General features: G+C 40.6%; 1 protein-coding gene across 4 annotated transcripts in view; it reads left to right on the top strand.

The window, feature by feature from the left end:
• The window catches only part of adgrl2b.1 (adhesion G protein-coupled receptor L2b, tandem duplicate 1), an 85,740-nt gene that overhangs the window by 46,035 nt on the left and 12,723 nt on the right, over nt 1-26,982 (top strand). For 3 of the 4 annotated variants that reach the window (XM_028592651.1, XM_028592648.1, XM_028592649.1), the window contains 10 exons: nt 10,049-10,345; nt 11,816-11,916; nt 13,583-13,768; nt 19,048-19,231; nt 20,744-20,866; nt 22,127-22,332; nt 22,820-22,993; nt 24,266-24,475; nt 25,157-25,377; nt 26,141-26,207. In XM_028592651.1, the coding sequence (XP_028448452.1) occupies nt 10,049-10,345; nt 11,816-11,916; nt 13,583-13,768; nt 19,048-19,231; nt 20,744-20,866; nt 22,127-22,332; nt 22,820-22,993; nt 24,266-24,475; nt 25,157-25,377; nt 26,141-26,207 (1,769 nt within the window). Of the gene's footprint in view, nt 1-10,048; nt 10,346-11,815; nt 11,917-13,582; nt 13,769-15,153; nt 15,193-19,047; nt 19,232-20,743; nt 20,867-22,126; nt 22,333-22,819; nt 22,994-24,265; nt 24,476-25,156; nt 25,378-26,140; nt 26,208-26,982 lie in introns of all 4 variants that reach the window. The other variant, XM_028592652.1, reaches the window with a different exon arrangement.

Below are 26,982 nucleotides of genomic sequence, written 5' to 3'. Positions count from 1 at the left end.
ACTTTCTTTTTTTTCTAATTGATGTATTGTTTGGTTGCAGCATGGCATGTCACAGATGACTGCTTTTTAATTTTGGATGCAATTCAGAGGTGATAAAGAAAAGAGGGTTGTGTTAGTCTTGGGGAACGGGCTCATTTGCAGACAGAAATTCCAGGTTCACCTTGGAATGAGGGATGAGTTTCTTTATTACCATGAGGCAAGCTCAGGCACTCACTTCAGCTGAAGCTTGGACCCGATCAAATCCTTTATTTTCTGGCTTTATCTGAAACCATTATGAATATATATATTAGGGCTGGGCGATAAAACGATAACGATATGTATCGCGATAGAAACATAATCAATATCAATAGAAAATGCGGTCGATAAAACGTTTGATAACTTGTTTTTCTTCATCAGAAGAAACCAGAGGTTGTGAATCAAGTTTGGTTGCATGAACAAAGGCCCTCACTCTCTGGCAACCTAGCAACGTGGGGAGTGACACTCTAACAGCCAATCATGTAACAGTATCAAGTTTGGTTGCGCCACATCGCTGTCTCGTGTTCTTCAATAACAGAACCGGCATGGAGTGGAAAGTGAGTGCCGCAGCGAGCGACAAAATCGTTGATAAAACAGGAAAAGTCAGTATGGCAGTTTTGGGGATTTTATAAGTCTGACCGTAGTCAGACCAATGTCGTCAGACCAACACTGGTAATACCATAAACTTGTTTTACCACTTTAGCCGCGCTCACACTTTCGAGCACAGCCGTATTCGCCATCAACGTCCAACAACATCTGCAGCTGCAACACGGCACAAGCAGCAGACCACCATGGAGAGGTACTCTGCATCAGCACCTTACTAAACACTACAAAGAAATAACGGAGGCAGACATGCTGAGCACTGTCCAGAAGCCAGGTTACCAACCTAGCACTAAACCTGCAGAAAATAGTTCCTTCTCAGGTTTCTTATATTTAGCTAACACTTTGCACTATTTTATGACACTTTATTAAGCACTTCTTACTTATTCTTTAATTTTGCACCTTAATGTTAAGAGATAATTGTTAAGTGTTCATTGTGATTTTAGACCTGTTTACATTTGAATTATTTGAGTGTTTTCCATGGTTGTGTTGACATTTCTGCTTTTACAACTGAGGGGATTATAATCAGAGCAGGGTTAAGTTTAAAATAAAAATGTTTAAATTTTATATATTTTTCTCCTGGTCCTTATTTTAAATAGGTAATAAAAAATATCAATAATTATCGATATCGACCGATATGAAAAACTTATATCGTGATACAGTTTTCAACCATATCGCAGCCCTAATATATATATATATATATATATATATATATATATATATATATATATATATATATATATATATATATATATATATATATATATATATATATATATATACAGTTTAAATATACATTTGAGAAGTATTGTGCACAGAGGTTATGCTCCCATTACCTTGGGGTTTCAAGTTGTGTTGCCATGGCTACCTCATCAATTTAGCATATATATATATATATATATATATATATATATATATATATATATATATATATATATATATATATATACACACACACCCTGTTGTGGCCAGATATTTTTAAAGCACCTGGCTGAGTGTGTGAGTTGTGTACCACATGGTGAATCAGTGTAGAAGAGTAGCTGGAAAGAGAGATCAATTACAGTGAAGAATTGTGTCAGGCGGTTCGAGAGCTTACATTAATCTGTGAAGAGTTGAGAGGTGACATATGTCATCAGACAGGGACCTTACATTAAGATGATAATAGGCTTCATTACCTGACTGCAGCCACCTTATCCCACAGAGAGTCTCCTGTGTGAAGTGGGGGAACAAGGATCTTGACTTGATCTCTAGTTATGTTAGAAGCTCAGGTTGCCCCAAGCACTGGTCTGAAGAACGTTATGATTTTTAACTTCTGGATATTCGGGAGGGGTGGCCAGGGGGAAATCTGATTCTTGACCTGAGCTGTTGAAGGGGGGTTAACATTGATGTCTCAATGGCGGCTGTGTGCTCCTGAACTCTAACCTCTTGTCAACAAGTCTGTTTGTTTTCCTGCCATTCCCTGGAATCTCTCCAGCATGATAACTCGATACCCAAGGGGTGGGGGGGGTCTGTTTGTTAGAACAGATGAGTTTGTGTCTGTTCTGCTGAACAACCAAAGCCTCAATTAAAAGTATGTTAGAGGAGATATGAAAAATACTCAAACTTTAATGAGTTCTCCATGCATGCAAACGGATGCTCAACTGTTCACATCCTAATGTATGTTAATGTAATTAACAACTAATTATCATAATTACCCTCCTTGTCTCAAAAGAGGCTCAGGGAGAGGAGGAAAGTGGCCATCACAGAGCATTTTCAATGAAGGGTTTAATGTGCTCTCTCAGCTAGCGTAAAGCCTCGGTAAACATTAATGCCACATAGGCTTAGCGTTGCCACTTGCATCAGGAACAGTGTGTATCAAGGAACCCAACAGAACATTGATTTCACTAATTATTTATTGGGATCTAATCAGAATCCTTGCAGCAGAACTTGTCACGGTGTATAATTAAGTGTATGGGACAATTTGAAATGCTGTGATCTCAAGAAGGAAAAATGAGTCATGACTAGATGCCATGTCCAGCAGTAGCACACCAGGCTTTGTGAATGGCACTTGAAAATAATTGGTTCTTGTTTATTAGTTTTTTTTTTCAGATCTACACCTTAAACTTCTTTACTGTGTAGCTATTAGAATTTATTGCTGCCTATGATATGGCGTTGAATTAAACAACCTATTCTGCAGGGTAATCTAATGGTGCTGAAATAATGTCTCTCTCTCTGAAACTGAGGAGCACTTGAGGCGTAAAGGAAATGAATTGTGCCCATTAAGATTCATCGACCACAGAGTGTTAACCGAACACCAAACCCAGTGTATTTGTCTCCTTTGTAGAACTTGTATAACACAATGAGTGTCTGTGTCCTTTTCTGTCAGAAGCATCAACCTTGGCTGTAATGCTCATCCAAAGAGGTGCTAAAGTGTCAGCAGGATTAGGGGTTTATAAGGGAGTTTTAGCAAAGTGATCAAAGCAGAAAATAATTGACCTTATCAACTTGTCTGCAGTTTCCTTTACCTTGTGTACAGTGTTTGTAACACTGCAGGTTTCTTAATTCTGTCCCTGGTTGAGGTGATTAGCTAAGATCTTTTCCCATATTGATCTTTCTGCTTATTGTTCCAAACAATTCACACGCATTTAAAGAAAATGTCTACCCCCTGCTAATGCATTGTGAACACAAAACAGCAATGATCAATACTTAAAGAGTCCACCTCCTTAGAGGTGCATGCCAATAAAAAACACACCAAAGCGCCCGCCGTTACAAAACTTAAGACACCAGTAATGTATTCTCTGTGATGTGCAAAGGCATTAACTGATTTCAGTCCAATGAATTAAAAACAAAAACAATCAGAGGAGCCGGCAATCACCGAGAGTATTTCAAACTAACAAGGAGTGAAAGGAGAAAATTAATTTGTATTTGAGGTAGCATTGATCTGAGGCCTTAAAGACAAGGGGCATAAAATGAATGGCTTTGTCCAAAAGGCTTAGCCCACTGCCGTAATCTAGTAGCAGTGAGCACAAGTGGGCTCTACGCTGAATTGAAATGTGAAGCAAAACTACTATTTCATATCCTGCATGCCACATGATAGATATCTATCATCACAACGCAGTTTTTTGCTCAGCCATTTTGTGGCTAAACTCAGCTGTGCACCTCGCTGCACTTTGGCATGCTTTTATATCCCTGAACGACGTCTCCAGGTGAGCCGTCAAGACAGAGGACATTTATAGATGTATCATGCACTAAGCCTGTGTTCCACCCTCTGAAGCATGATGTTCGGCAGCAGAAATAGAGGCTGAAGTAATGCAGTCAGGAGATTTGCAAGAGCTCTAATTGTTCTGCTTCTCGCCATGCATCAACGCTGGCAAGATTATGGCAGGAAATTGTTTACGTTAGACGTTATAGGCCTAGACGACAGTTTTAGGGTGTCTTTGCTCGGTGTATTTCCTTATTTCTGAGTGTATTTCTGTCTGCACATATATCTTTCTGTCTGCATGCGTCTTTATTGTGAGCCACCTTCCTCTGACTCGGACCGTCTAGTTGTGACTATGCTATGTTTGCTGCTCCACAGTACCCAGCTTCAGGCCTCATAAATTAACCGCACAGACACAGGATATGTCCGGCAGAGCTTTTTCTGTCTACTGCTCTTTAAAGAACAAATGTCAATTAAGCAGTGAGGCCCGCAACAATTTCTCAGCGGCTTGAGTTTTTTCATTAAGCAGAAATAAAGATATATTCCACAGCTTTGGATAAGAAATGGCAGATGAATTGTCTTGTGGCCCTGCACCTTCTATGCCAAGCCTTGTACTCCTATCACGTAGGCCTGGATGAAGCAGAACAGCATGAGCGCGTATAAACAGCCTAATGTAAAATTCATGTTTTCTCTGTCATTAATTACCAGCACTGGCTCAAGGTAAAGAGGCAAAAAAGACCAACTGTAGCTCTCACACAGTTCTTATCCTCTGATACAGTCTTGTTATTAAGTAAAGCTCAAATGCACAATGAATAAAGATATATGAAGACCCACACACATGGAGTCACACCATGTCTTTACTTGTTGTGGTATATCGGGCTTGTTTAAATCCGTCCAAAAAACGTAGTGCAACAACCACAATTCACTGTTTTACTGGGGGGTTATGTTCCGGATGTTTTCTTAGCTCTGAGCAGTTGCCAGACAACCACACTACAGAAAGAAACTGTGTCTGGCCAGGAAATGTTACGGCACATAACCCACCATAAAACGGTAAATTGTCATTTTTACACTTTTTGTACGCAATAAACAAACAATGGGAGTTTTAGAGGTACTAATTTAGTTATCTTTGGACAGAGCCAAGCTAGTTGTTTCCCCATTTCCTGTTTTCCTGTCTTTATGTTAAGCTAAGCTAACCAGTTGCTGGCTATAGCCTTATATTTTCCATACATACAGTACCTTGCTCTATTGTTGTTCCTGCATTTGGTCAAGTTCACAGCAGGCACGGCGTTATGGGTGGGCCTGACGGGCCTAGGCCCACCCACTTTTCAACAGGCCCACCCAAAACATTTCCTCAAAAAACATTAATGAATTAATATATTATAATTTGGTGAAGAATTATTAAAAATCGGCAAATAATCTCATAATTTGTGCTAAAATTGTCTAAATGTTTAGTTTTCAAAAACAATTTAAAAAAACTGGTCATGTCTATTTTTATGTTTCTGCGAAAGTTCAGCAGACAGTGAGGTTCGGATCGGATGTAGCTTGTCGGTATGCTAGGCTAGCTCCCAGTGATCTGAGAGTGTGAAAATCATTTCTAATAAAGGACAAGGTTGCAACAGTCGTTGTTTAGGTACCTTAAACGTGCACGAACGGTCTCAAAGTCATCGCTGCAACCAGGAGATGAAGGAGAGCTGAGATCCACAACGCCTAGCACATCTTTGTCTTAGCCACCGCAGGATGCTAACGCGGCTAGCGCGGCCAGGGCCAGCGCGGCCAGCGCGACCAGCGCCGGTGCTAATGCTAATGCTAATGCCTTTGCCTCTGCCTTTGCCTCTGCCTCGCGTGTGGATGATATAGCCCCTATGGATATAGCCCTGTGGATCTGTCTTCCGTGGATGAGCCCGCAACTCAACCAGTGCTAAAGTTTCCGGTCACTTCTTCTGCTGAGTTTAATTGTGTAGGACCGCCAGAGGATAACAGTAAGGTATGTGGCTACTCTGCCTGTATTGTATTATGTTGTTATATGAGATATATGGATTAAAATAATCAATTCATAACCCCTTACAGAAACTGCAGGCGCAGTTCTATTTCTATAACAGCTTGTTACTGTTGTCAAGTTGTTGTTCCCTCATGGTTTTCTCTTGTTATGGCCAATAATGCTTTAGGGCTATTAATGCGATTTATTTATTTTTGTTAAACATGTTTATAACATGAATCATCACAATAATGTAAGGAAATAACTTGAGTCTTGTTTTACATGACAGATGACGTTGTCAATGAACACGTTCTGTGGCCGAGTATTGATTGAAACTGTCGGGCAGTGTTGTTGATCTGTATTGTTGAAAACTTAAAACAGTTGAAAAGAATTGTGAAATATTCGGCCTCATGTTATACGAGCAGAACTAAACTATGTTTTGGGGAAATATTAGATTCCTGACCACTTTTACAGTCTATAGGCCTTAGGTTAGGAGAGATGCGCTATAGCGCAGCCAGGTATGGTGCGTAATGGAGATTCCAAAGCGCTCTTCTTTTGGGCAGAACCAAGGAGAGCGATCGCGGATAGGTCCGTCCTTTGCACCGAAACTTTTTACAATGCAACAACATATTTAAAGAGCATCAAGCTATTACAATCTTTATTATGTAAGCACATATAATATATATAACAGTATATTAGCCAGTCATTTGTATTAGGTTAAACAGGGATTTGATAACGTTTTTAATTTAAGGCCCACCCACAATGGGTCTGGCCCATCCAAAACTGGAATCCTGGCGCCGTGCCTGGTTCACAGTATAATGGAAAAAAAACCTGTCACAGCTGTTTTTTTTCTTTTTAATGTGGATCGACAATAGGAAGTTCTCACCATTGTTATCACCATTTCATACAGTTTAGATAGTATGCAGCTCAATCTGGTGCTTTTCAGTTCAAGGACAAATTCCAAAGGAAAAGAAAGGGGACTGTATAGCGCACATTGATTGATTTTCACCCTTTAATAACTGAGCGCTGCCTATTCGATATTTCCTTTCAACTATATGTGTCTATTTGTCATTTTACTGGGGGGAATTAGCCTTGTAGGTGATTTATCTTCAAAAATGTAAACCAATTAAGAGCAGCTTGATTTGGCTGCAAGTTGTCATTGCTCTTTAGGTGTTAGACGGCTTATGATCCATTTATCCTGGCGTTTAAATGGACAGTTAAATAATGTTTATTGCTCTGACTGTGTGTGTAATTTGAGATAACATTTTCTTTTAGTGCAGCAATGTAAGCTGCAAAAGCAAGGACAAACATAATATCTAGACTTCCAATCATCTGATTATGGTTTAATATTTTTTGTCATCTTCCTTGCAGATGACTCTGGGGGCTATGAAGTGATAAAACTAATTCTGCTTCATCTCTGATGTCTTGATTGATGATCTTGCATAATGGTTTTCCTTTCTTTTAGTTCTGTTTTAATTTACACACTCTGGTTTTGACTCTGGTGACAGCCATTTGTCAAGTGTTCAATCTTAAACTCTTCCATTATTTATAAGAGGTATTATTCAGCATATGGCAACATTATGCCTTTGGTGTCAGATTGCCCATAAAGAGTGACTTCACTACCTCTTGAGAGAAATGGCAGCTAATTGGTGCAGCCCTCTCTTGGTTGAGTGCCATCAGAGGACACAAGGATCGCACTGGAGGGGAATTTGCTTTTCGCAATCAAAAGTAAATTGTAGCGCGCATGGTGCAGAGACATCAAATAAACCCACATATGCTTCGACATCTGACAAGCACATTACTTGATGTTGTATTAAATAAATATGATGTTCTCGATGGCCTTAACAATCACACTCTGATAACCCAAGACATGCTGACTGTAAAAAGCCACAACGATTGTATCTGGTCTCATCGACATTTGAGTGCCCCTCCTAATTAAAGTGATATGATTTAATGATTCTGCATATTTACTTATGAAATAAAATCTGAATTTTTCTAAAACTAAAATGATCATAGAATATAAAGCTCATTAGGTTTTATCTCCATTGGATTGTGTGAGTGATTAAGGGAATTAGGACTGCGGCAAACTACTATTTTCACTTTGGGTTAATCTGCCAAATATTTTCTCAATCAGTAGATTAATCTAAAATGTCAGAAAATAGTGAAAATTGCCTACCACAACATCCCAGAAACCCAAGGCGATGTCTTTAAATTATTGTTATTTTGTTCGAGCAACAGTCTAAAAAAAACTAAAGATTAAATTTAAAATTAAATAAAGCTTCATCCGATTGTTAAAGCTAGAAGAGGAGAATTTTTCTTGTTTTGGTTTTAGACTCTTGTTGATCAAAACGGTCATTTTAAAGATGTCTCATTGGGATCTGGGAAACTATGATGACATTGTACACAATTTTGTGACATGTTATAGACTAAACGACTAATCAAGAAAATAATGATCAGATTAATTGATAATGAAAGTAGTAATTTGTTGCAGCCCTAACATGTACTGCAACATCTCTGAATTGATGAAACTGCTAATTTTAATATATGCTACAAAAATATGAACAAAATATGTCTCTGTACGGTATGATAATTTATGCTGAAGTGTGGGTTGTAGAGGGCTTTGAGCTCATGAGTTAGAGCAATGTGGTCTCAGGAGCAGGTTATTCAGGTGATACAAGCAAGCTGTTACAGGCAGATGCATATTAGGGCTCATATTAGCCAGTGAAAAAGCAGGAGTTTGCTCAGGTATGGAGAGGTTTAATATTCTCAAACCCAATTACACTTGCCCTTGTATTGCATTATATGTTTATATTGAATCAACAGAGTCAGCCTATGAATCATCTCTTTTTTCCTGAGTCAATAAAAAATCTTCACTGGCAATACACAACATATTTGAATATTTTTAAACAAAGTGACTTATTTGTTTATTTAGGGGGAAAAAGTAATTATTTTTTTATCAAATTTACTTTAGTATACTTTATATATCTTCCTGCTCGTGTTAACCGCACATGTCAGCTGTTACTTATGCAACCATGCTGGCCAACCTGTGAATGTGTGGGTGACAGACACACAATGACTTGAGTGTAAGTTAATTAGCTAGGGTTCCTGCCAGGGGAAAAGGTCATTGAGTAAAATGTCACAACTCAGCCAACACTGTAGGGTGGTTTGGGGTTTATTTATTTTTTTTATAGTAAGCATCACAGGAACATTGTTTTCTCCCTGCTGTGGCCTCCAGACCTCATCGCCAGAAATCAGCTTTGTAATAAACACTGGAATGAAAAAGCAAAGATTTTCCTGACTGGTGGATTAGTGTGAAACATGAAATGCAGGCTTGTGTCACCGTTTTCTCTCAGGAAATGGAGATATGTGTTAGATGATGGAGTGTCAGATAGGATGATATTGCATTTTCCCAGAAGCACCCAGGGAAGGTGAAGACAACACTATAGTGCCTTTCACAACAGCAGACCTCATTGTTGAAAGCTGCTTTTATCTCTAAATATAATCAGGTGGTTGTGGGTAAAAATGTATGATCATTCATACAGAAGAGTTTATACAGTACAGTATTATATCCATGTAGACACACGCACATACAAACATTCACTGTTTTCTTTTTGTATTCATATTGGATATTTATACTGTATAAAATGTATAGATTTCCTATTTCTGCTCTCATTTCCTAGTTATCTCCAGGCTCTCTGCAGCAGCCATCCATCTGTGTACACCCATTGGTTTTAAGCAGGAACACACCTTAGCAATGGAGCAAACACAAGCACTTACACACGTGCATGTGCACATTTACACATAGATTTGCTTCGAATTGTAGACGTGGATTGAATACAGTGGAATCGCATTATTGCTGATGTATGTTTTTCGCTCGGAGCAGTGCAGTTCTCCTTCTGCACACTAGCTTTATCGAAGTGAGAGAGATGAACTAGGCAGAAAAAAGTAAAATACAGACAGGCTTTGTCTTCATTGTTGACATTTAATCATCCCAAGGTACTGATTCTGTTAGAAGGAAATCAGTGTTTTGTCAAAGCATGCCCGACCACCACTTGTCTTATTTAGGGGCTTAAGTAAACTAAAAATAGCAAGAGATAGATGTGTCGAGCTGCACGAAGCTTTTAATTTCCAGGAATTATGGGCAGCAGTAACTCTAGCAATACCAACAAGCCACGGGACTCTAAACAGTTGCAGTTCCCCTACTGCTGGAAACAATGGGAGTTCAAGGCAAGGACATTTATGACTCAAGCTCTAACAGCCTCACTCTTCTCTCACTCTAGTGCCAACCAGTGAAGATTTCTCGTTCTCGTCATCCATACCCAAGACTATTGTGGTTACCACCACCGCTGTGTCCACTGTGAAGAGTCAGGGCGACACCACTGTAGCAGGAGCAGATCCGAGAGAAGGGAGGGACCCGTTTGAGGACAATCGTGGCTCAAGTACAGCAGAGCCCACCGTCCCTGAGCTGCCACCAACACCCAGACGCTTCTGTGAGACGACCCGGAGGAGAGCCATCGACTGGCCCCAAACCCACACTGGAAGCACTGTGGAGAGGCCCTGCCCCAAAGGGACCAAAGGTAGGCCCACTATCTGTGTGTTGGTGTTTGTTATTACACGGCTTGGTTGAATACTTGATCCTGATTCAATCACGGCATTCTGCAGTCTGCTAATTCTGTATAATAGACCGTTGCTAAGCATAACAGACCGTTGTCATGTATAGCAGAGGGTTGCCATGGATGCAGTTCTGATCACTTTGGAGGACATCCATCAATTGGCAAAAAGAAATCCAGTTCATTTATCAGCTGTGTAGGGAAAACCCCACGTCGGGGTCCTGCATCACCCTGTCGGGGTTGTATTCGCTATAATGACCACCTCGCTCTACATTATCCCTTACAAACATACTGTAGCGAACTACGTGGAAGAAGTCAAAGAGCCAGAGATATAGAACTCTGTGGACGTTTATTCAACCGCTACACACACTACCCCAGTGTTTCAGTCATGGTAACCTGACAAATGTAAATAAACATGAATGCATTATCAAGACTAAAACCTACGTAACGTAAATGCATAACAAAAACACTAACAGAACATCATTTACCCACTTAAACTAAACACTTAAACCACACTAGTAACCTAGTACCATGATGCTTTGCACTGCCGTGCAGAACAGTCAACACAATGGCATCCTGCCGGCCGTTACAACACTAATGTTATAACTTTATGTAAAATGTTCATTAAACTTGCACTGCATTCCATTAAACCTAAATGTGAACCTTTTTCTCCCCACTGTTCTGCATGCAGGATCCTAGCACTAAATAGAACATCCATGGACTGCTTATACTACAGCTTCTGTCATTGTTGTCATAAAAATATAGTACCAAAGTCCAAAGTTTACTTATTGTCTGAATACTTTCAGACAGTGTATTCACAGTTATGTCTCACATTTAATATAACTTTTGGAAGTGTAGGAAGTCTGCAGTAAGGGAAGCATTGTGCTGTTATAACCCTTCAGTTGACAATGATACTCACACAGGAATCTCTCATGAGATACCTTAACACCTCATCACAGAGACTGACAGAACTGTCAAAATATAAAGCGGGGCTATTGGAGGAGGAAAGCTAAAAAGAGACAGTGTTTTGACTGGGGGTGAAAAGGGAATGAGTCTTGGATTACATACAGTACAGTATGTTGTTGCTGTTGTCAGTAGGGGGCTTCATTAGGACTATTTTTTATTTAGACATGCATGGCATTAAAAATGTTTCCAGACAATAACAAACCAGAGTCCACTGTTTTTTTTTTTTTCTGTCAGTTTTGTCCAAGCTTTGTAGCAACCTGACAGTGTTTTAGTATGCCTCCTATAATTTTTTTTTGTTTTATTTGTGTTAATTGTACAAAGCAGCCTTTCAGATTGTTGGAAGTGGTTGTTCCTGGCAAACAGTTTCCTGCACCAAAGAGTCTATGTGAATGAGGGATCAGCAGAAAGAACTGTATTTGAGCAAGGTTTTGGCTTCTCTCCAACTGTTGTGTTTATTGTGTGGTACTGCAGGCATCGCCTCCTTCCTCTGCACTGTGACAGGGACCTGGTGCTCCAAAGGCCCAGACCTCAGCAACTGCACCTCCCACTGGGTGACTCAAGTGGCACAAAAGGTAAAACAGTAATGTGTCAATTGCAGAATATAGCAGCAAACAAACATGTCACACGCCTCAAATCAAACATCTAGTAGCAATGTTTTACCCGTTCGCTTGCTCAGTTTATTTTTCTTATACCAGCAGAGAACTGGTCAAGGGTAAATATCATGAAAATACTTCAGCTTTTTTTGTGTGGCTTAAATACAGTGTGGTAGCAGAGAGAAATGAGCTATCAGGAGTAAATGCCAAGTTCTGCACTCAGTTACTGAGAATCAAAGACCCAGAGCTGCTTTCTTCACTGACTTTTTTTGCTTTGATGTTCAACTGTCATGCAGGTAGAAATCTAATGGACGCACACAGATAACAGTTTCAGAAGCCTGAAACGACCATAATGCAACACAAACGCACAACATATTGAATTTTAAGGAAGAGATTTCTCTTGAACTGAAAAACACCTTGCACACTCTAAAGAAATAGGCAGTATCCACAGCAAATCAGCTTGATTCTTTTCATATAGAAGCTATTCAGAGATGCAAAACATTCAAATAAATCGATGTAAATAAATTAAATTGGTGGTGTACATACAGCTTCAGAATGATATTTAAAAATAATCATTTATTCTTTGAAAACACATCAATACTGCATCCATTCCATGTTGGCACAATGGGAAGAATGGGAAAATCTCATCTTATTCCAATTTAGGAATCCTCAGTTATTATTCCAAGCTGGTTACACCCATTGCTAGCCTTGTAGTGGCAGAAGAGAAATATTTGCTGCTCATTAACAAGTGAAACCAGATTCAAAACCGTATACTTGGCTGCATTGATTGTATTAGCATTGATACTGAATTTTATTTAGATGTTATTGCCAACATTGGAAGTGTTGCAGCCATTATGCCACTTGACACTTCTGTAGTTCTTTTTTCGCTGAGTTGGAGATATCACAGCTGCCAAAAATGTCTGATATATCTGACTCGGAATTACACTTTGGAATCTGAATGGTATGCATGTTGTCCCACTTAGTAACTCGTAATTATGGCTTGTATGTTATGACATGAATGCTGCATTAGCTATCTCTTTGTGAAGTTTAATTGGCAGTGCTATTCCAAAGTCCTATTTTGATGTGTGTGTGTGTGTGTGTGTGTGTGTGTGTGTGTGTGTGTGTGTGTGTGTGTGTGTGTGTGTGTGTGTGTGTGTGTGTGTGTGTGTGCGTGTGCGTGTGTGCCTGCATTGCTTCATTTCCTCTGAGTACAAAATGGACAAGTTCATTTTGATTGTTGATTTTTTGTATACTAACTGCAAATGCATCATACCATGAAAATAAGTATATATAGTATACAGTATACTGTCTATACTAATGATGATGTAGTATGGGGGGGAGTGACAACACTTATAAAATAACTGGTGGAATATACTGATCACACATGTGAATACAAACACTGACAGCTTATCATTGTTCCAGAGTTTCTTCAGCTTGTGTGTTACAGTTATGCTATTGTGTTCAATCCCAGTGTTTATATTCATTCTGCACACAATGCCTTTCTTTCCTTCTGAACAAGCAATGGATTATGACTCTGTGGTGTGTGTGGGATTCATTATTTTAGCTTCAGCTTGCAGAACCATCTCAGACCTTCTTCAGTGATGCTTCACTGACACCCCCTTGTTTTCCCCGTTGCTGTTTTTAGATTCGAAGTGGCGAAAATGCTGCTAATTTAGCCAATGAGCTGGCACGCCACACACAGGGCCCGGTGTTTGCCGGAGACGTCAGCTCCTCGGTGCGCCTGATGGAGCAGCTCGTGGATATCCTGGATGCTCAGCTGCAGGAGCTCAGGCCCAGCGAGAAGGACTCAGCTGGTCGCAGCTTCAACAAGGTACTGTGAAATTGCTGTCTAGCGTAAACTTCGTCCCCTGTATGCCCCAACTCTGTGTCAGCATGACTCAGAACATTCATTAGCAGGACACCTACCAATATACACAAACACAAACATGCTCATGTTATCACACACACACATTCATCAAAACACACAGTCTCAGGGGCTAGTGAGGCAGGTCTAGCCCTGAGGAGAAGCTCATTCCTCTGCAGCTCCCTGGTAATTACCGGCTTTGGAAACACAGACTCACCTGGCAGTTCTACCTTAAAGGAGCTAATGGCCATGAGCCCCCCGCCAACACAAAGAATAACTCTTCATTGCTGACAAGTGTGGAACTGCTCACTCCTGTCAAGAAAAGAGTAGGCCCAAGACTTACTTACATCTCTCAGCTGCAGGCAGTCTCATGGAGAGATGAGTGACAGTTTGAAAAATTACATTATTATTCAAACTTTCTTGACAGCAGTTGTTCTGTAAACAAGGTTATTTTCACCGAAATGACGCCCGTTGTTTGTGCCTTTTTGTTCAAGATAGCTACAGTGCTGTTACGCATATGAAGATAAGAGCTTCCAGGTTTCTCACTGAGTTGTACATCACAATAACAACAGCGTGCGATTGGCTGATGACAAGCAACAATGACAGAAGTTAAAGCACCATACCCGTGGCTTTGCAAGTTTTATTGCCTGTACTAGAAATCATACACACATGATTTGTGTTCAAGGAGCTAAAACACTGGTATGGTTCTTAAAGTTAAATGCAGCCTTTTCCCACAAATCGACAAGTGGTAAATGGTGGTGTCCATGGCAGCAATCTTGTCTTGGTTGAAGAAACATTTTCCTGTGTGTGTTTTCAGGAGGTGTTTATGATGTGGCGGTTGTAATCTGGATACAAAGAACATTTTATCTCTTTGTTGTGAGACCTACAGTATGTGATTTTCTCCACTTTGACTCAATTAGGTAGGAGAAGGTAACTTATTTAATGCCAAGACACAGACAAAGGGTTCTACAAAATAGCTACTATATTTTGCTCTCCATGCCATGAAAAACAAATGACCTTATCCCTCATTGTTTATCTTCTCATTGTATTTTAAAGCATCGCTAATGGGGAGCATCAGAATCTAGTCTCAGCATTTTTTCCTCCACACTACTGTGTATTTCTCATCCCTTCCCCTCACTATTATGTGATCCATATTCATATTTAGAAATCCCCTGAAAAGCATTTAGAGCTGTTAGATCATTTCAAGGTTGTAGTTTATAGACCTGTGCGTTTCCTTCTTTTCATTAATTCTGTTCTTTATGGTAAGTGGCATGATTTAATGCTTCCTGTGTTCTTACCACCTCTTTCTACAATCTTTCTTTTGTGCTTGATCCTCTTGTTGTGTGGAAAAGCTTCAAAAAAGAGAGAAGACATGCAGGGCGTACATGAAGGTATAACTACTACTGTAGGCTTTCCGTGTTGCTTTTGTACCCCGATTCCCTAACGCCTGACCGGCAGCATGCAGCACTGTCTGTCTCTATGTCAATGATTGTCTTGTTACAGTATGTGCCTGGTGAACTGCTTATACAAGATGTAGCTGCTTTCTCGTCTGACTCGCTGTCTGTTTTCCCGTCATTCAGTCTGTCTGAGGATGCCACCGTTAATATCACTCTGTCTTTGTCTTGTTTCCCCTCCTCTGTGTGCTATCACTTGTACATCTTTCTTCCATTTTTCCCTCTTCTCCTCTTCTTCCTTCTCCCACAATTCCTCTCTCTCTGTCTCTCTTGTCGGCTCTTCATACATTGTGTGAATAATTGCCTTCCCACGGTCGTAATTGCGTCTCCCTGTCAGCCAGAAGTGTGATCAAAGTGGCAGTGTGCTTAATTTTCACTTGCTTACATTGTACAATTTCTAGTCTCCCTTGTCCCCTTAGCAAAAAAAAAGTCTCCTCACCCCTGGCAGTCGTGTTTTATCTGTGAGATTAATTTCTGAGCCCATTAATATGTTTGTGTTCCATTCTGATTTTTCAGTCTTTCCTCCAGACATTTTGCATCTCCTCTGTTGTGCTGAGTATTTTTCCTCAGCTAGGTTCTGCTCAAAGACAAGGCCATGGTGTTAACACTGGGGAGGAGATGCCTTGCATGGCATAACACAATTCAGTGGCTCATGGGGCTCCCTATAAAGTTGAGTTGTTTTCACTTGAAGTCTCATTTTACTGAGAGAAAAGGGTATTGTATTTCCCTCAGCTGATTTAAAGAACGTCTGTTTAGCTGTGTTAGCGGCATGGCTCTATGGATGGTCATATCGGCCAGTCTGTCAGTACACCACTTTGGTCTAGACTGAAATATCTCAACAACTGTTGGATGGATTGACATTCAATTTTATACAGACATTCATGGTGCCCAGAGGATGAATCCTAATGTATTTTTTGATGCCCTGACTTTTCGTCTAGCACCACCTTGAGGTTGACATTTGTGGTTTTAAAAGAGTGCTCCACCGATTTAGCATTGCACTACTATAACAGTCACAAAAAAGTATCAAAACCAATGCAGCAGAACTAAAACCATCATCTTTTTATTCCATGCATTTTTCGTCCTCGTCAAAACCTGGCAACTACATTAGCCACAATGCTCAACTGCCAACAGTTAAGGCAGAGATTTGGGCATATTATGCAAGTAGCGGCTAATGTAGCCTTGGGCTGCTAGCCTGATGCAGATATGAGGAGTGGGCTACAAAGGTCTGCCCCAACCGATAGTGACTCAAGTGACATCACGTGAGGTAATTTATCAAACTTTGCGCCACTTCCTCTGGAGACACAAATGCTTTGTACAAATTATTTTAGATATGCAGTAGTACTCCCCAAGACCTGTAAACAGACTTTGATGTGTAAAATCGGTGGAGTTCCCCTTAGCATAAAATATCTCAACTATTGGATGGATTTCCATAAAATGTGGTGCAGACATTCACGTCCCCCTCAGGATGAATTGTAACTCTGAACAATAACCCTTAACTGCTCATCCAGTGCCATGATTAGGTCAAAAATTGTATTTGTCCAAACTGCAAAACTAATGACTTTCCATCAACCTCAGCTGCATAGATATATCTACATAGATACCACATCCAGCAGACTCATAGAAAAGCATAGACTTTTGTCCTGCTTTTGGATGTTCATGCGAAAGAAAAGCCAAAACTTAGCAACAGCGATGAGTTAATCCCCATAAACCCCCGTCTGAAAAAAATCCTAAATAAGCATTTCTAACAAACAAAACAATCGTTTACAAATTTAGCGAGAAATTATGGGTTTAATTGTGGATAGACCACTTGCCTTGATAGACAAACATGCATTAGGAGGTGCGGCTACTCCGGACCAATATGGCGGCCACATCGATCGCTTCACTGAACAGCAGCGGTCAGCGCTGTATCTACGTAAATATGTCTATGCCTAAGCTGTACCTTGTGTTTAGTACTAATTTAGTGCTAACAAGCCATACTAAGATGGTGAACACGGAAAAACATTACACCTGCCAAACATCAGGATTTTGTTCACTGCTGTACCTACATTAAAGCTGGTGTAGGCACTTTATTTTTTTTGCCGTTGTTGGGCAAACATCCATAATAACCTTTCAGCATATTGTAATTCAAGTGGTATGAGAGAAAACTAGACTTATGCACCTGCTCTTGGCTCTGTTGTCAGGTTTTAGATCATCTAGATGTGACGGGAGAGCTGCTGTTGCTCTTGAAGTCAGTGCTGTTCGCCAAGCTCATTTCATTTCTTTAGCTAAAGTAAGCTATGGGGGCTCCTCTAGTAGCACCCCTGTGATTTGTAAAGTGACCTCCACCCAGGCGAGAATTAAAGAGGATTCAGTCCGAACACAGATTCTTTCTGTGCTACGCAAATTAGAGACAGACGACCTTTTATTCTCCTTTTGGATTCATGGGTCCTTTGAGGATGGCTCAAGACCATTTAGTGTCTGTCTGGTTGTAATGGTTACAACCCTGTAATGGCCACTGCTCTCTTTCCTGCAGAGAGAGAGAGAGAGAGAGAGAGAGAGAGAGAGAGAGAGAGAGAGAGAGAGAGAGAGAGAGAGAGAGAGAGAGAGAGAGAGAGAGAGAGAGAGAGAGAGAGAGAGACTCTTACCTCCCATCATAGTCGCAGCTCGCAGGCTTCCAGTTGCCTGCAAGGTCAGAGCCACAGAGATTGATTTCTGTGCTCGGGTCGAGATATAAAGACACGCTAAGAGCCCTGTGTCTGGATACAGTCATCATTGCTGTGGTTGATATGAGCTCAGTGGTCAAATGTTGTGGTTAATCATATATTGGTGCAGACTTTGGTTGATCCCCTTTCTTGTTATTCCAGGCGCACAGATAATCCTGTCTGTAGTCAATTAGTGTTGTGGATAATCACAGCTGTGGCTAATTGGTACAGTGAGTAAGGGCTTGTTGTGGTTAATTACCGTTATTGTGGTGGGCATTGCTGTGGTTAATGGCACCTATGGTTAAATTGTCACTCTGATTTACCACACCAAGGGTTGAGCTAGATTCTGAATCTTACAACTGTCGACGTTGTGGTTGTTGTGTCAGGCAGGAGTCATGAACTCTTCCAGGGTCAAAGGAAACTCTTGTTTTATCAACATATGATACTTGTGTGGGTTTTGTGGAATGTTTTGCTTACTTACTGCTTATCAGAAAGCAGGAAATGAAAGGATTGCCATTGAAAACAAGCAGAAATGTTCCCCCATCTTGACTCAAACTGCCACTCTGGGCATGGATTTCATGATAATGCCCACTTTTCTCCAGGAGAATAGTGTCCAAGGCCATTGTGGGCAGATCATGTTAGGAAAATAAGACTATTGTTCATTGTGGTAATTGTTCTCTTGGAAAATCAAAACCAGGAATTGAGAAGGCACCATTGTATACAGTTTAATCCAGTGAAGGGAAAAAACATTTCGTTTGTATTTCCTCTTCCCCTAAAGCACTTTTACATAATTCAAAAAAAAAAAAAAAAATTGGTCCAAAAGAGACTTCCTTTGATTAGGCTTATTTTTCGTGAACAGAATATTAAACGATAAATAATGCATTTTTTTATCATCATTATTATTTTAGTTACCCTTGACTTTCTTGAACCCTTGTGTCTTTAGTCAGAGTGATCTTGATATTTCAGTGTAAGTTGTTGTTGCTGCTGTCACTGTTGGCCATGCATGCACCTTTTATCATTTGCTTCCTGGTCCCCGCTTTTTTGTTATTACACTGAAGTTATGATGGGAGGAAACAGCAAGCTGACATTTTACTTGTCTCCATGGATACAGGCAATTGTGGACACTGTTGACAACCTCCTGAGGCCAGAAGCTCTGAAATCATGGAAAGACATGAATTCCACAGAACAAACGCATGCCGCCACAATGCTACTGGATACCCTGGAGGAAGGGGCGTTTGTCCTTGCAGAAAACCTGATCGAGCCGGCGATCGTAAAAGTGCCCGCAGAGAATATCAGTAAGTTTCTTTCCAATAACTATAACACAAACCAAAACTACAGGCACACATCTGTCAGTGACAATATATGATGCTGATGGTTATTTTCTTTTTGTCTGTGCACCACCTCTCAGTAAAATTGTTTCTGGTAAATTTGTCTTCAGGGTAATTCTTTTTTAGCTATTCCCCAAATAGAATATGATTTCAGAAATGGCCACATCTTGCTGATGTCACAATATCTAAAAAAAGCAAATATGTCCACAAATATATATATATTCTTACAAGCAGTTATTAGCAACATGATTGATTATCATTAATTTAAGTCAGCTTGGTGCTGTGACTTGTCATATTTCTACTCATGGCTCTTTGTTGCTATGGTTATGGCCTCCTACTCACCCTTTTTGTCTTATACCTCATTGATTTTTAATCTTTTTCTTGCATAGTAAAGTCACCGCATTGAATGTGTGCTTCAAGATGAACTGTCTAGACCTCTGGGGGAAAACAAAGAAACCAATTGAATGGCATTGTTCCATTCATACAGCACTCTATCTGTTCTCTCCGAGCCTTTCCAATTTAGTGGTAGTTAGCTAAGCTGATAAGGACTAGTTGCTCCGTCTCTATTAAAAGAACTGATTATTACATTGTATAATATGCTGTGTATTGGTTACTTAATCACTGCATTGAGGCAGTTGTTATGAGCTTGTCAAACTCTCACTTATCTGCGCATTAGAGATAATATTCCAGCGGAGAAACATGAAAACAGCCATATGAAGAAACATACAACCTGACCTCCCTTGAAGAGTTGGAAAAAATGTGAAAACGATTGTTGCTCCTAATTAGCAGTTTGTCGAAGCCAAAACGGCACCTCCAGGCAAGCAACAAGGCCAAGACGAGGGCATGGGCAGGAAGAGCAAAGAGAGAGCTTGAAACTAGACAGGGGGAACAATTCCTCATCTCCGTCTGTCAGAAGCCATCTATCTGAGGAAGTGAGGCTGTTTCTGACGGGAGGGAGTGTGCTGATACGTGTGTCCTCCTGACCCTTCAGTAATTTCACACATCAAAGGGAGCACCACCCGGCAGCTGGCAAACCGGCGAGAGGGGCTGCTGGAATTTGAAAGATTTTCAGAGATTTGCTCGTCGAGCCCAGAGTTATCTGAACCCACAGGGGAGAGAAAAAGTAAAAGCTCAATGATATTTTTGATCCTATGCATATTTGACATTCATGCTGCAGTAGGCTGCATGCTTGCATTTGCTCATCTTCTGTCACCATCCTTGTTGTTATTTCTTCTTTTGCTCTTGCCTAGGAGGCTTTCACAATGCTAACCAACAGCTTAGTGACATGTTTTTTTAAGTAAATGACACTCTACGGGGCCTTGCCAATAAGATTAGATTCTGTTTCTGGTACAATGAACCTCAGGTCTTTACACATACCCTGCTGGGCCTTAGCGGTAGAGCGCTATTAAACACTTTGTACCGCCAATGAGTAATACATCTCTCTATTTCTATCTTTCTCTCATTCCCCTCATCTCTCAGTGTTGGATGTGTACGTGTTAAGCACCGACGGTCAAGTGCAAGACTTCAGGTTTCCTCAGACAAGCAAGCGTGCAGCGTCTCTTCAGCTTTCCTCAAACACGGTCAAAGTCAACAGCAAAAATGGTGAGAAAAAAATAGTTGCTACAAAAACATTTAATCCTGATTAATTTTCAGCTTTTGTTTTCCTTTTTGGGTTGTTTCAGTAATTGACTAGTTGTCTTTTGTGCAATAAAGATGATTGCTGTCACATCAGATAGTTCTAATGGAGAAGTTTGGGAAACACGCCTCAAATGTTTTCAGAAACACATTTTAGTGTAGTGTTTTAGCTTTAATTTGAGAAAGTTTGTGACCCGACCGCCATTTCTTTTTCTGCTTCAAAACGTACCAAGCACCGCCCCAACTTCCATGTGTCATTCAGTGCTTTGTCGTTTCGTTGCTCTGATTGGTTGTAGGTCTATTCAGAGGCCTTTGGGTCTGTGCTGTTAAAAATGAACTGAAAGGTTCCAGACTAATACATAATTGCGAATAAGTCTGGTGATGCCATACCTCAATTGGCAGCAAAAATGGCAGCAAGGCAGCTTTATCCAGGACTGCAAATTTATAATGGGCTCAATGCTGCCCCTATAGAGAGCCGAAGTCACGCCCTTCTACTTCCGGCCAACGGGACCTATCTTTTGAAAAACTATGAACGAAGGTCAATGGAGAGATAATAATTATTTTTGGATCCCATTTGAATTGAGCCACAAATAGGATGTTCGTCAATTTAAAAGATATTTTTTCAACCGAAGAAAGTCTCAGTTTATTGTTAAACTGTTGAAGTATAAGACTGTGAAAATACGTAATTAGAAAGACTACACGCTTCATGGATGACGTCTGGCTGAAGCTACGATGTCTGTGTTTATCGTAGCCTACCGGAGATGTAACGTTACTCTAATGAGTAGAGGATCTTGCTTGTTCTTTTGCTTATCTGCTAAAAACACTTGACTGGATAAAACACAGCAGTTAAGATGACGTTACATGTGTTGTTTAACAGAGCTAAGCTAGCTAGCTAGCGAGCAAGCCGAGCATCGAGCTAGGTGAGGTAGATTGTGTGAGACGGGAGATGTAGTCCACTGAGCGGTTTCACACTAAAAGAGTAAAAGTGAGCCAACAAAAAAAATCGAATTACTTGCACTTAGACAAAAAATGCATTGGCCCACCTATCTACAGCCAGGGTAGACCGTGATAAGCCCTATTTCAACAAACGGTGGCGTATTCCTTTAAGGTTTGTGCATTCATACGTACATTGAATAAAGATGTTAATTTTCACTAAATAGATTATTTGTAATTCACTTGTTTATGCTCCCTCTGTATGTCTGATGATTGTATAATTGCCGGTTGCAGGTGTGGCCAAGCTGGTATTTGTGCTCTACAAAAACCTGGGTCAGTTCCTCAGCACCGAGAATGCCACACTGAGGGGAATGGTGGATTTAAACAAACGCAACCTCTCTCTCACAGTCAACTCGCACATCCTGTCAGCTTCTATCACAAAGGAGTCCAGCCGTGTGTTTGTGGCCGACCCTGTGATCTTCACACTGGAGCACCTGGATGTAAGCCTCCTCCTGAGATTCACCCAGACCACACTGTAGAGCCAAGCTGTTAAAATACTGAAACAGCTGCACAAGCTTTTGTAGTGAAGGGCAATTGCATCTTTTTTGATGGATCATTGTTGTAGAAAAACTGTTGGAATAAAGAGATGGCATCTATATATTGCTGGTGTATCATAGGTGGTGGTGAGACTACTAGATTTAGAGAAGCAAGTTGAGCTTTTTCTGTGCTTGGAAACTGCCATAGTAACCCTTCAAACATTTCAACATATTAAGATTCTTTACTTGCACAGATACTAATTGGTAAAGGACACATACGCACAATCTACACATCAGGTACATTGACATCCTGTTTCTTGCAGTTAGAGAAATGAAATATACAAGATGTGTTTGTTTATAATCAAGCATTTTGCTGCACATGTTTTATATATACAGTATAAACATATATGTTTAAGCATATTTTTCTTTGTGCGTGTGTGTGTTTTTGTAGAAGGAGCACTACTACAATCCCAACTGTTCCTTTTGGAATTACTCAGAGCGGAGCATGATGGGCTATTGGTCCACTCAGGGCTGTAAACTGCTGGAAACCAACAAAAGCCACACCACTTGCTCCTGCAGTCACTTGACCAACTTCGCCATCCTCATGGCTCATCGGGGAAATGTGGTAGGTGACCCACTCCTTGTGGTTTGCACAAGCTCTTTTTGTGTCTCAGTTACCTGTTCTTCCGTCTCGCTGACAGATTTGTGCACTCACGGCAAGAACAAGAATGCCATTTCAGTGGAGATAATTAGATTATTGCTGGAGGAGAAGGTAAAGGTGGGGGAGGAGGTGGAGAAAAGGGGTGAGGGCTGTCACTTTAAAAGAGCGAGATTGTGGATCAGGATAGGAAGTGCCGTACCATCATCGGAGGTAATTATTTTTTACCTATGGGCCGTGTCTAATATTCCTTCATGCGTATGTCCCTGAGAATTATGGGAAACAGTGTAACCTCAGCTTTAACTTGTGTTTCCACCCCTCTTGAAGTGGTGTAGGATCCATTTGGTCGCGAAATGCAATTACAATCCAATTACATGATAAATAGCATGTGTAGCGAGGACCTAGCCAGTAATAAATGTGGAGGATAAGTTTGTGGTTTGTTTAATACTATGTCCCATTTCATGAACTCTGTCCCTGTCATCTGTCGTAACCTCAACCTTAACCACAGCTTGAAACCAGAGCCCCGAGGCTAGGCTTAGCCTCACACCAATTCCCTGCACATCACCTCAACTGCAACTCCTGCCCTCAATAAAATTACAAATATCACAGGAGGAATTGCCTCACTTTCAGGCCAGCATGTCCTTGTATGATATTTTGTATGGTCAAGTCTGCTGTTTTCACATTTGCCTGCTGCCCATCTTGAAAGACGCTCAGTTTTAGATCTTTGGAAACCGCGTGATTTGACCTCAAAAAGGGGAACCTTACATGATTGCGGTTCTTTGTGGTAGATATTTAAGCTGATGTCGTTTTTTGCCACATGGGCCCCATAATGTGATCTAAGCATGTTTGGTTTCAGCGCCAAATCTCATCAGGTACGATCAGGATAAAGGATAGGTTCCCTGAAGCTAATATGAGGCTTAAACAGTCTGAGTTAGTCAAGTCAAGTGGATATCTTCCAACGATATTGTCTTCTTATTAGTATCCTTCCACTGCAGCTCAACAGGGAAACACTATGGAAACACAAAGAGGGATTTTGTGCCAAAAAGACAAAAATATTGTAAAAATATTTATACGTCTCACATAAACTGTGTTTTTTTGTTCCCCATCTCTTCCATTGAAAGTGCCTTATGATTTTTTAAATGCCCAATATGAATGAGGAATTATTAGCATTATTGTCCATATAAGAATGTTAATAATTATGTTAATTAACTATTTCAAACAATGTCTGTTTGTCTGTAGGGGGAGGGGAGCGTCCACGACCTTCTTCTCACCGTTATCACACGGATGGGTATCGCCGTGTCTCTCGTCTGCCTGGCCATCAGCCTCTTCACCTTCTGCTTCTTCAGAGGTCTGCAAAGCGACCGCAATACCATTCACAAAAACCTCTGCCTCAACCTCTTCATTGGCGAGCTCGTCTACCTCGTGGGCATCAACATGACAGAACCAAAGGTACCATGGAAATTGTACTGCAGAGGGTTTTAACCTTTATACTGCTGATGGATGGCCTCATCTGCTGTGGTTAACCTTTAAATACTTCAATGTATTGTTCAATTTTCCTTTAACTGACTTCACAGTTAGCAAAAAATCCAAATTAGATATTTATTAGGTATTTACCTAATAAATATTCTGTATCTGCTTGTTGCAACACTTAAAGGTCTATGATGCTGACTCTGAGTGAAACATTCACTCAGAATGATGTTTTTTTTAACGTTAACATTTTTACCATATATGCATTTTCACATATACTGTAATCTCATTCCTGAGTTGTTCGGGAAATTAACGATGCAATACATATGTTTTAAAAAATCCATTTTATCACCTATTAAAGGTGTTATGGCAATCGTGATTGCAGTTGCCTTTTTACACATCCAGCAGACACGAAGCAACGTTAGCATTCATTTGGAGCAGTGTTTCTGCCCACCTGATGATAATGATAATAATAACATTATTATTATTATTATTATTATTATTATTATTATTATTATTATTATTATTATTATTATTATTATTATTATTATTATTATTATTATTAATAATAATAATAATATTAATAATAATAATGAAACAACCCCAAACTATGCATAGGAACAACCCTTACCTTCATAATGTCTGCATGTGTCTTCCTGTCAGCTGGTGTGCTCCATCATTGCCGGCGTTCTCCACTTCTGCTTCCTGGCTGCGTTCGCCTGGATGTGTCTGGAGGGCGTGCAGCTGTACCTCATGCTGGTTGAAGTTTTTGAGAGCGAGTTCTCACGCAGGAAGTACTACTACGTTTCCGGGTACCTCATTCCGGCAGTGGTTGTGGGCATCTCAGCCGCCATCGACTACAGAAGCTACGGCACACAGCGGGCGTAAGTGTGACATCTTTGTAGAGATTCTTCTTTTGTGGGATAAAAATGAGGAGCATTAGTCATCCCTTCTCCCCATCAGCCTGCATGTATGTACTAATGATAGTAATATCACAAAGAGTAGTCCATCTTTGCCCCTGGTAAATTTAAACCCTGTCACTGAAATTTCAAGAGGCTGTGAGCAAAGCTGCAGCATTAATGAATGCGCTGGCTAGCAGCACTGACCTGCTGGGTTTTTATTCTTTGCATGTAGATAATTGCCGCCCTTGTCAGTTCGAAGTTTATACAGTTATCCGCTGGTCTTCATCCAAGCAGCAAGCTTTATGCTTTGTAAAACTGCAGTCCTCTAATTTATGGAATTTAAGTCAATGCTTTTTTCAAACTCTATTTTATTGCTGTAGTCTTCACTTCATTTCTGTTTCCTGGTGATAAACACAGAACGAGGTGCAATTCATTCTTAAACTTGTCTACAATACATTGTTTACTGTTCAGAGTCTTAGGTATACACAGTCAGACATCCCACATTTGTAGACTGTGAAGTCATGAGTCCAATAACCGCTGCTTTTTAGACTGCAGCTTCTCATGGCACAGGGCCAGCGCTCCCTCATGGTCGGGTTTTCTTCTCTGTGGTCAGAGGAGTCTCTATTCTGTTGCTGTGGCGTATTATCATCCAGCCACCTCTGCTGGGCCCTGATCGATGTGACACAACTTTGTTTTGGCAATGAGATGATTTAATGAACTGCATATCATCTTTTGCACCCTGTAGGTGCTGGCTGAGGGTTGATAACCATTTCATCTGGAGCTTCATTGGACCTGTAACCTTCATAATTGTGGTAAGTTGTAATGTTGTGCATGCGTGTGATAACTTTTTTTTGTTTTTTCTTCAAAGAAAATCTTTATTGAAAACAGTTTATGGATTTTCTCTCACTCTGAACTGGCAGCCACTTAGCTCTGCTTTCTCAGATCAATTTGCATGAAAGGAAAGTGGTCCCATTATAGCTGACACGAGGACATCAGTGTCCACTCAGCTATGAAATCCTCTGAAATCAGAATTGGTGCACAGACACAGCTTAAAGCTGTTTGGTCCTCTCTGTACATCTAGAGAATACTCCCCTCTCGCAATCAGGAAGAGAAATCGTCTCAGGCATGAAGGTCATTTGCTCAGTGGAAAAACAAGGGTGATGGTGGTGGTGGAGGGGGGGGGGGTGAACATGAAGTAATGAGTGGGTGGGCCAGACAACCATTACCACAGCTCATAGCCCTGCTGAGGATCATGACACGTCCCCAGCCAACCCCTGCACACGGACATCTCCATCTTCACCTTTTAATATTTTATGTGGTGCACTGGGTGTTCTCAATGCACACCCACAACACATACATGCATGCAGGAATGCATGCACACAGCCCTGAACAAACACTCTGCATATCCATATAGGCGTATATGGCAACACACATGTAAATCTGTCCATAGACTGTAAATACATGCAGAAACTGGGATAAATGCTGCGTCGGCAGCGCTGTTTTTTTGTGCTGTATTTGGCAGAGAAGTGAGAGACCTTAATATTGTGGTGGACGGCCCCTTGGAGACCGGGCATGAGGCGGGAGTCC

Source organism: Perca flavescens, chromosome 12, assembly GCF_004354835.1.
Source record: "Perca flavescens isolate YP-PL-M2 chromosome 12, PFLA_1.0, whole genome shotgun sequence".
Lineage (NCBI taxonomy): Eukaryota > Metazoa > Chordata > Actinopteri > Perciformes > Percidae > Perca > Perca flavescens.
This window is presented reverse-complemented; position numbering and strand designations above follow the sequence as displayed.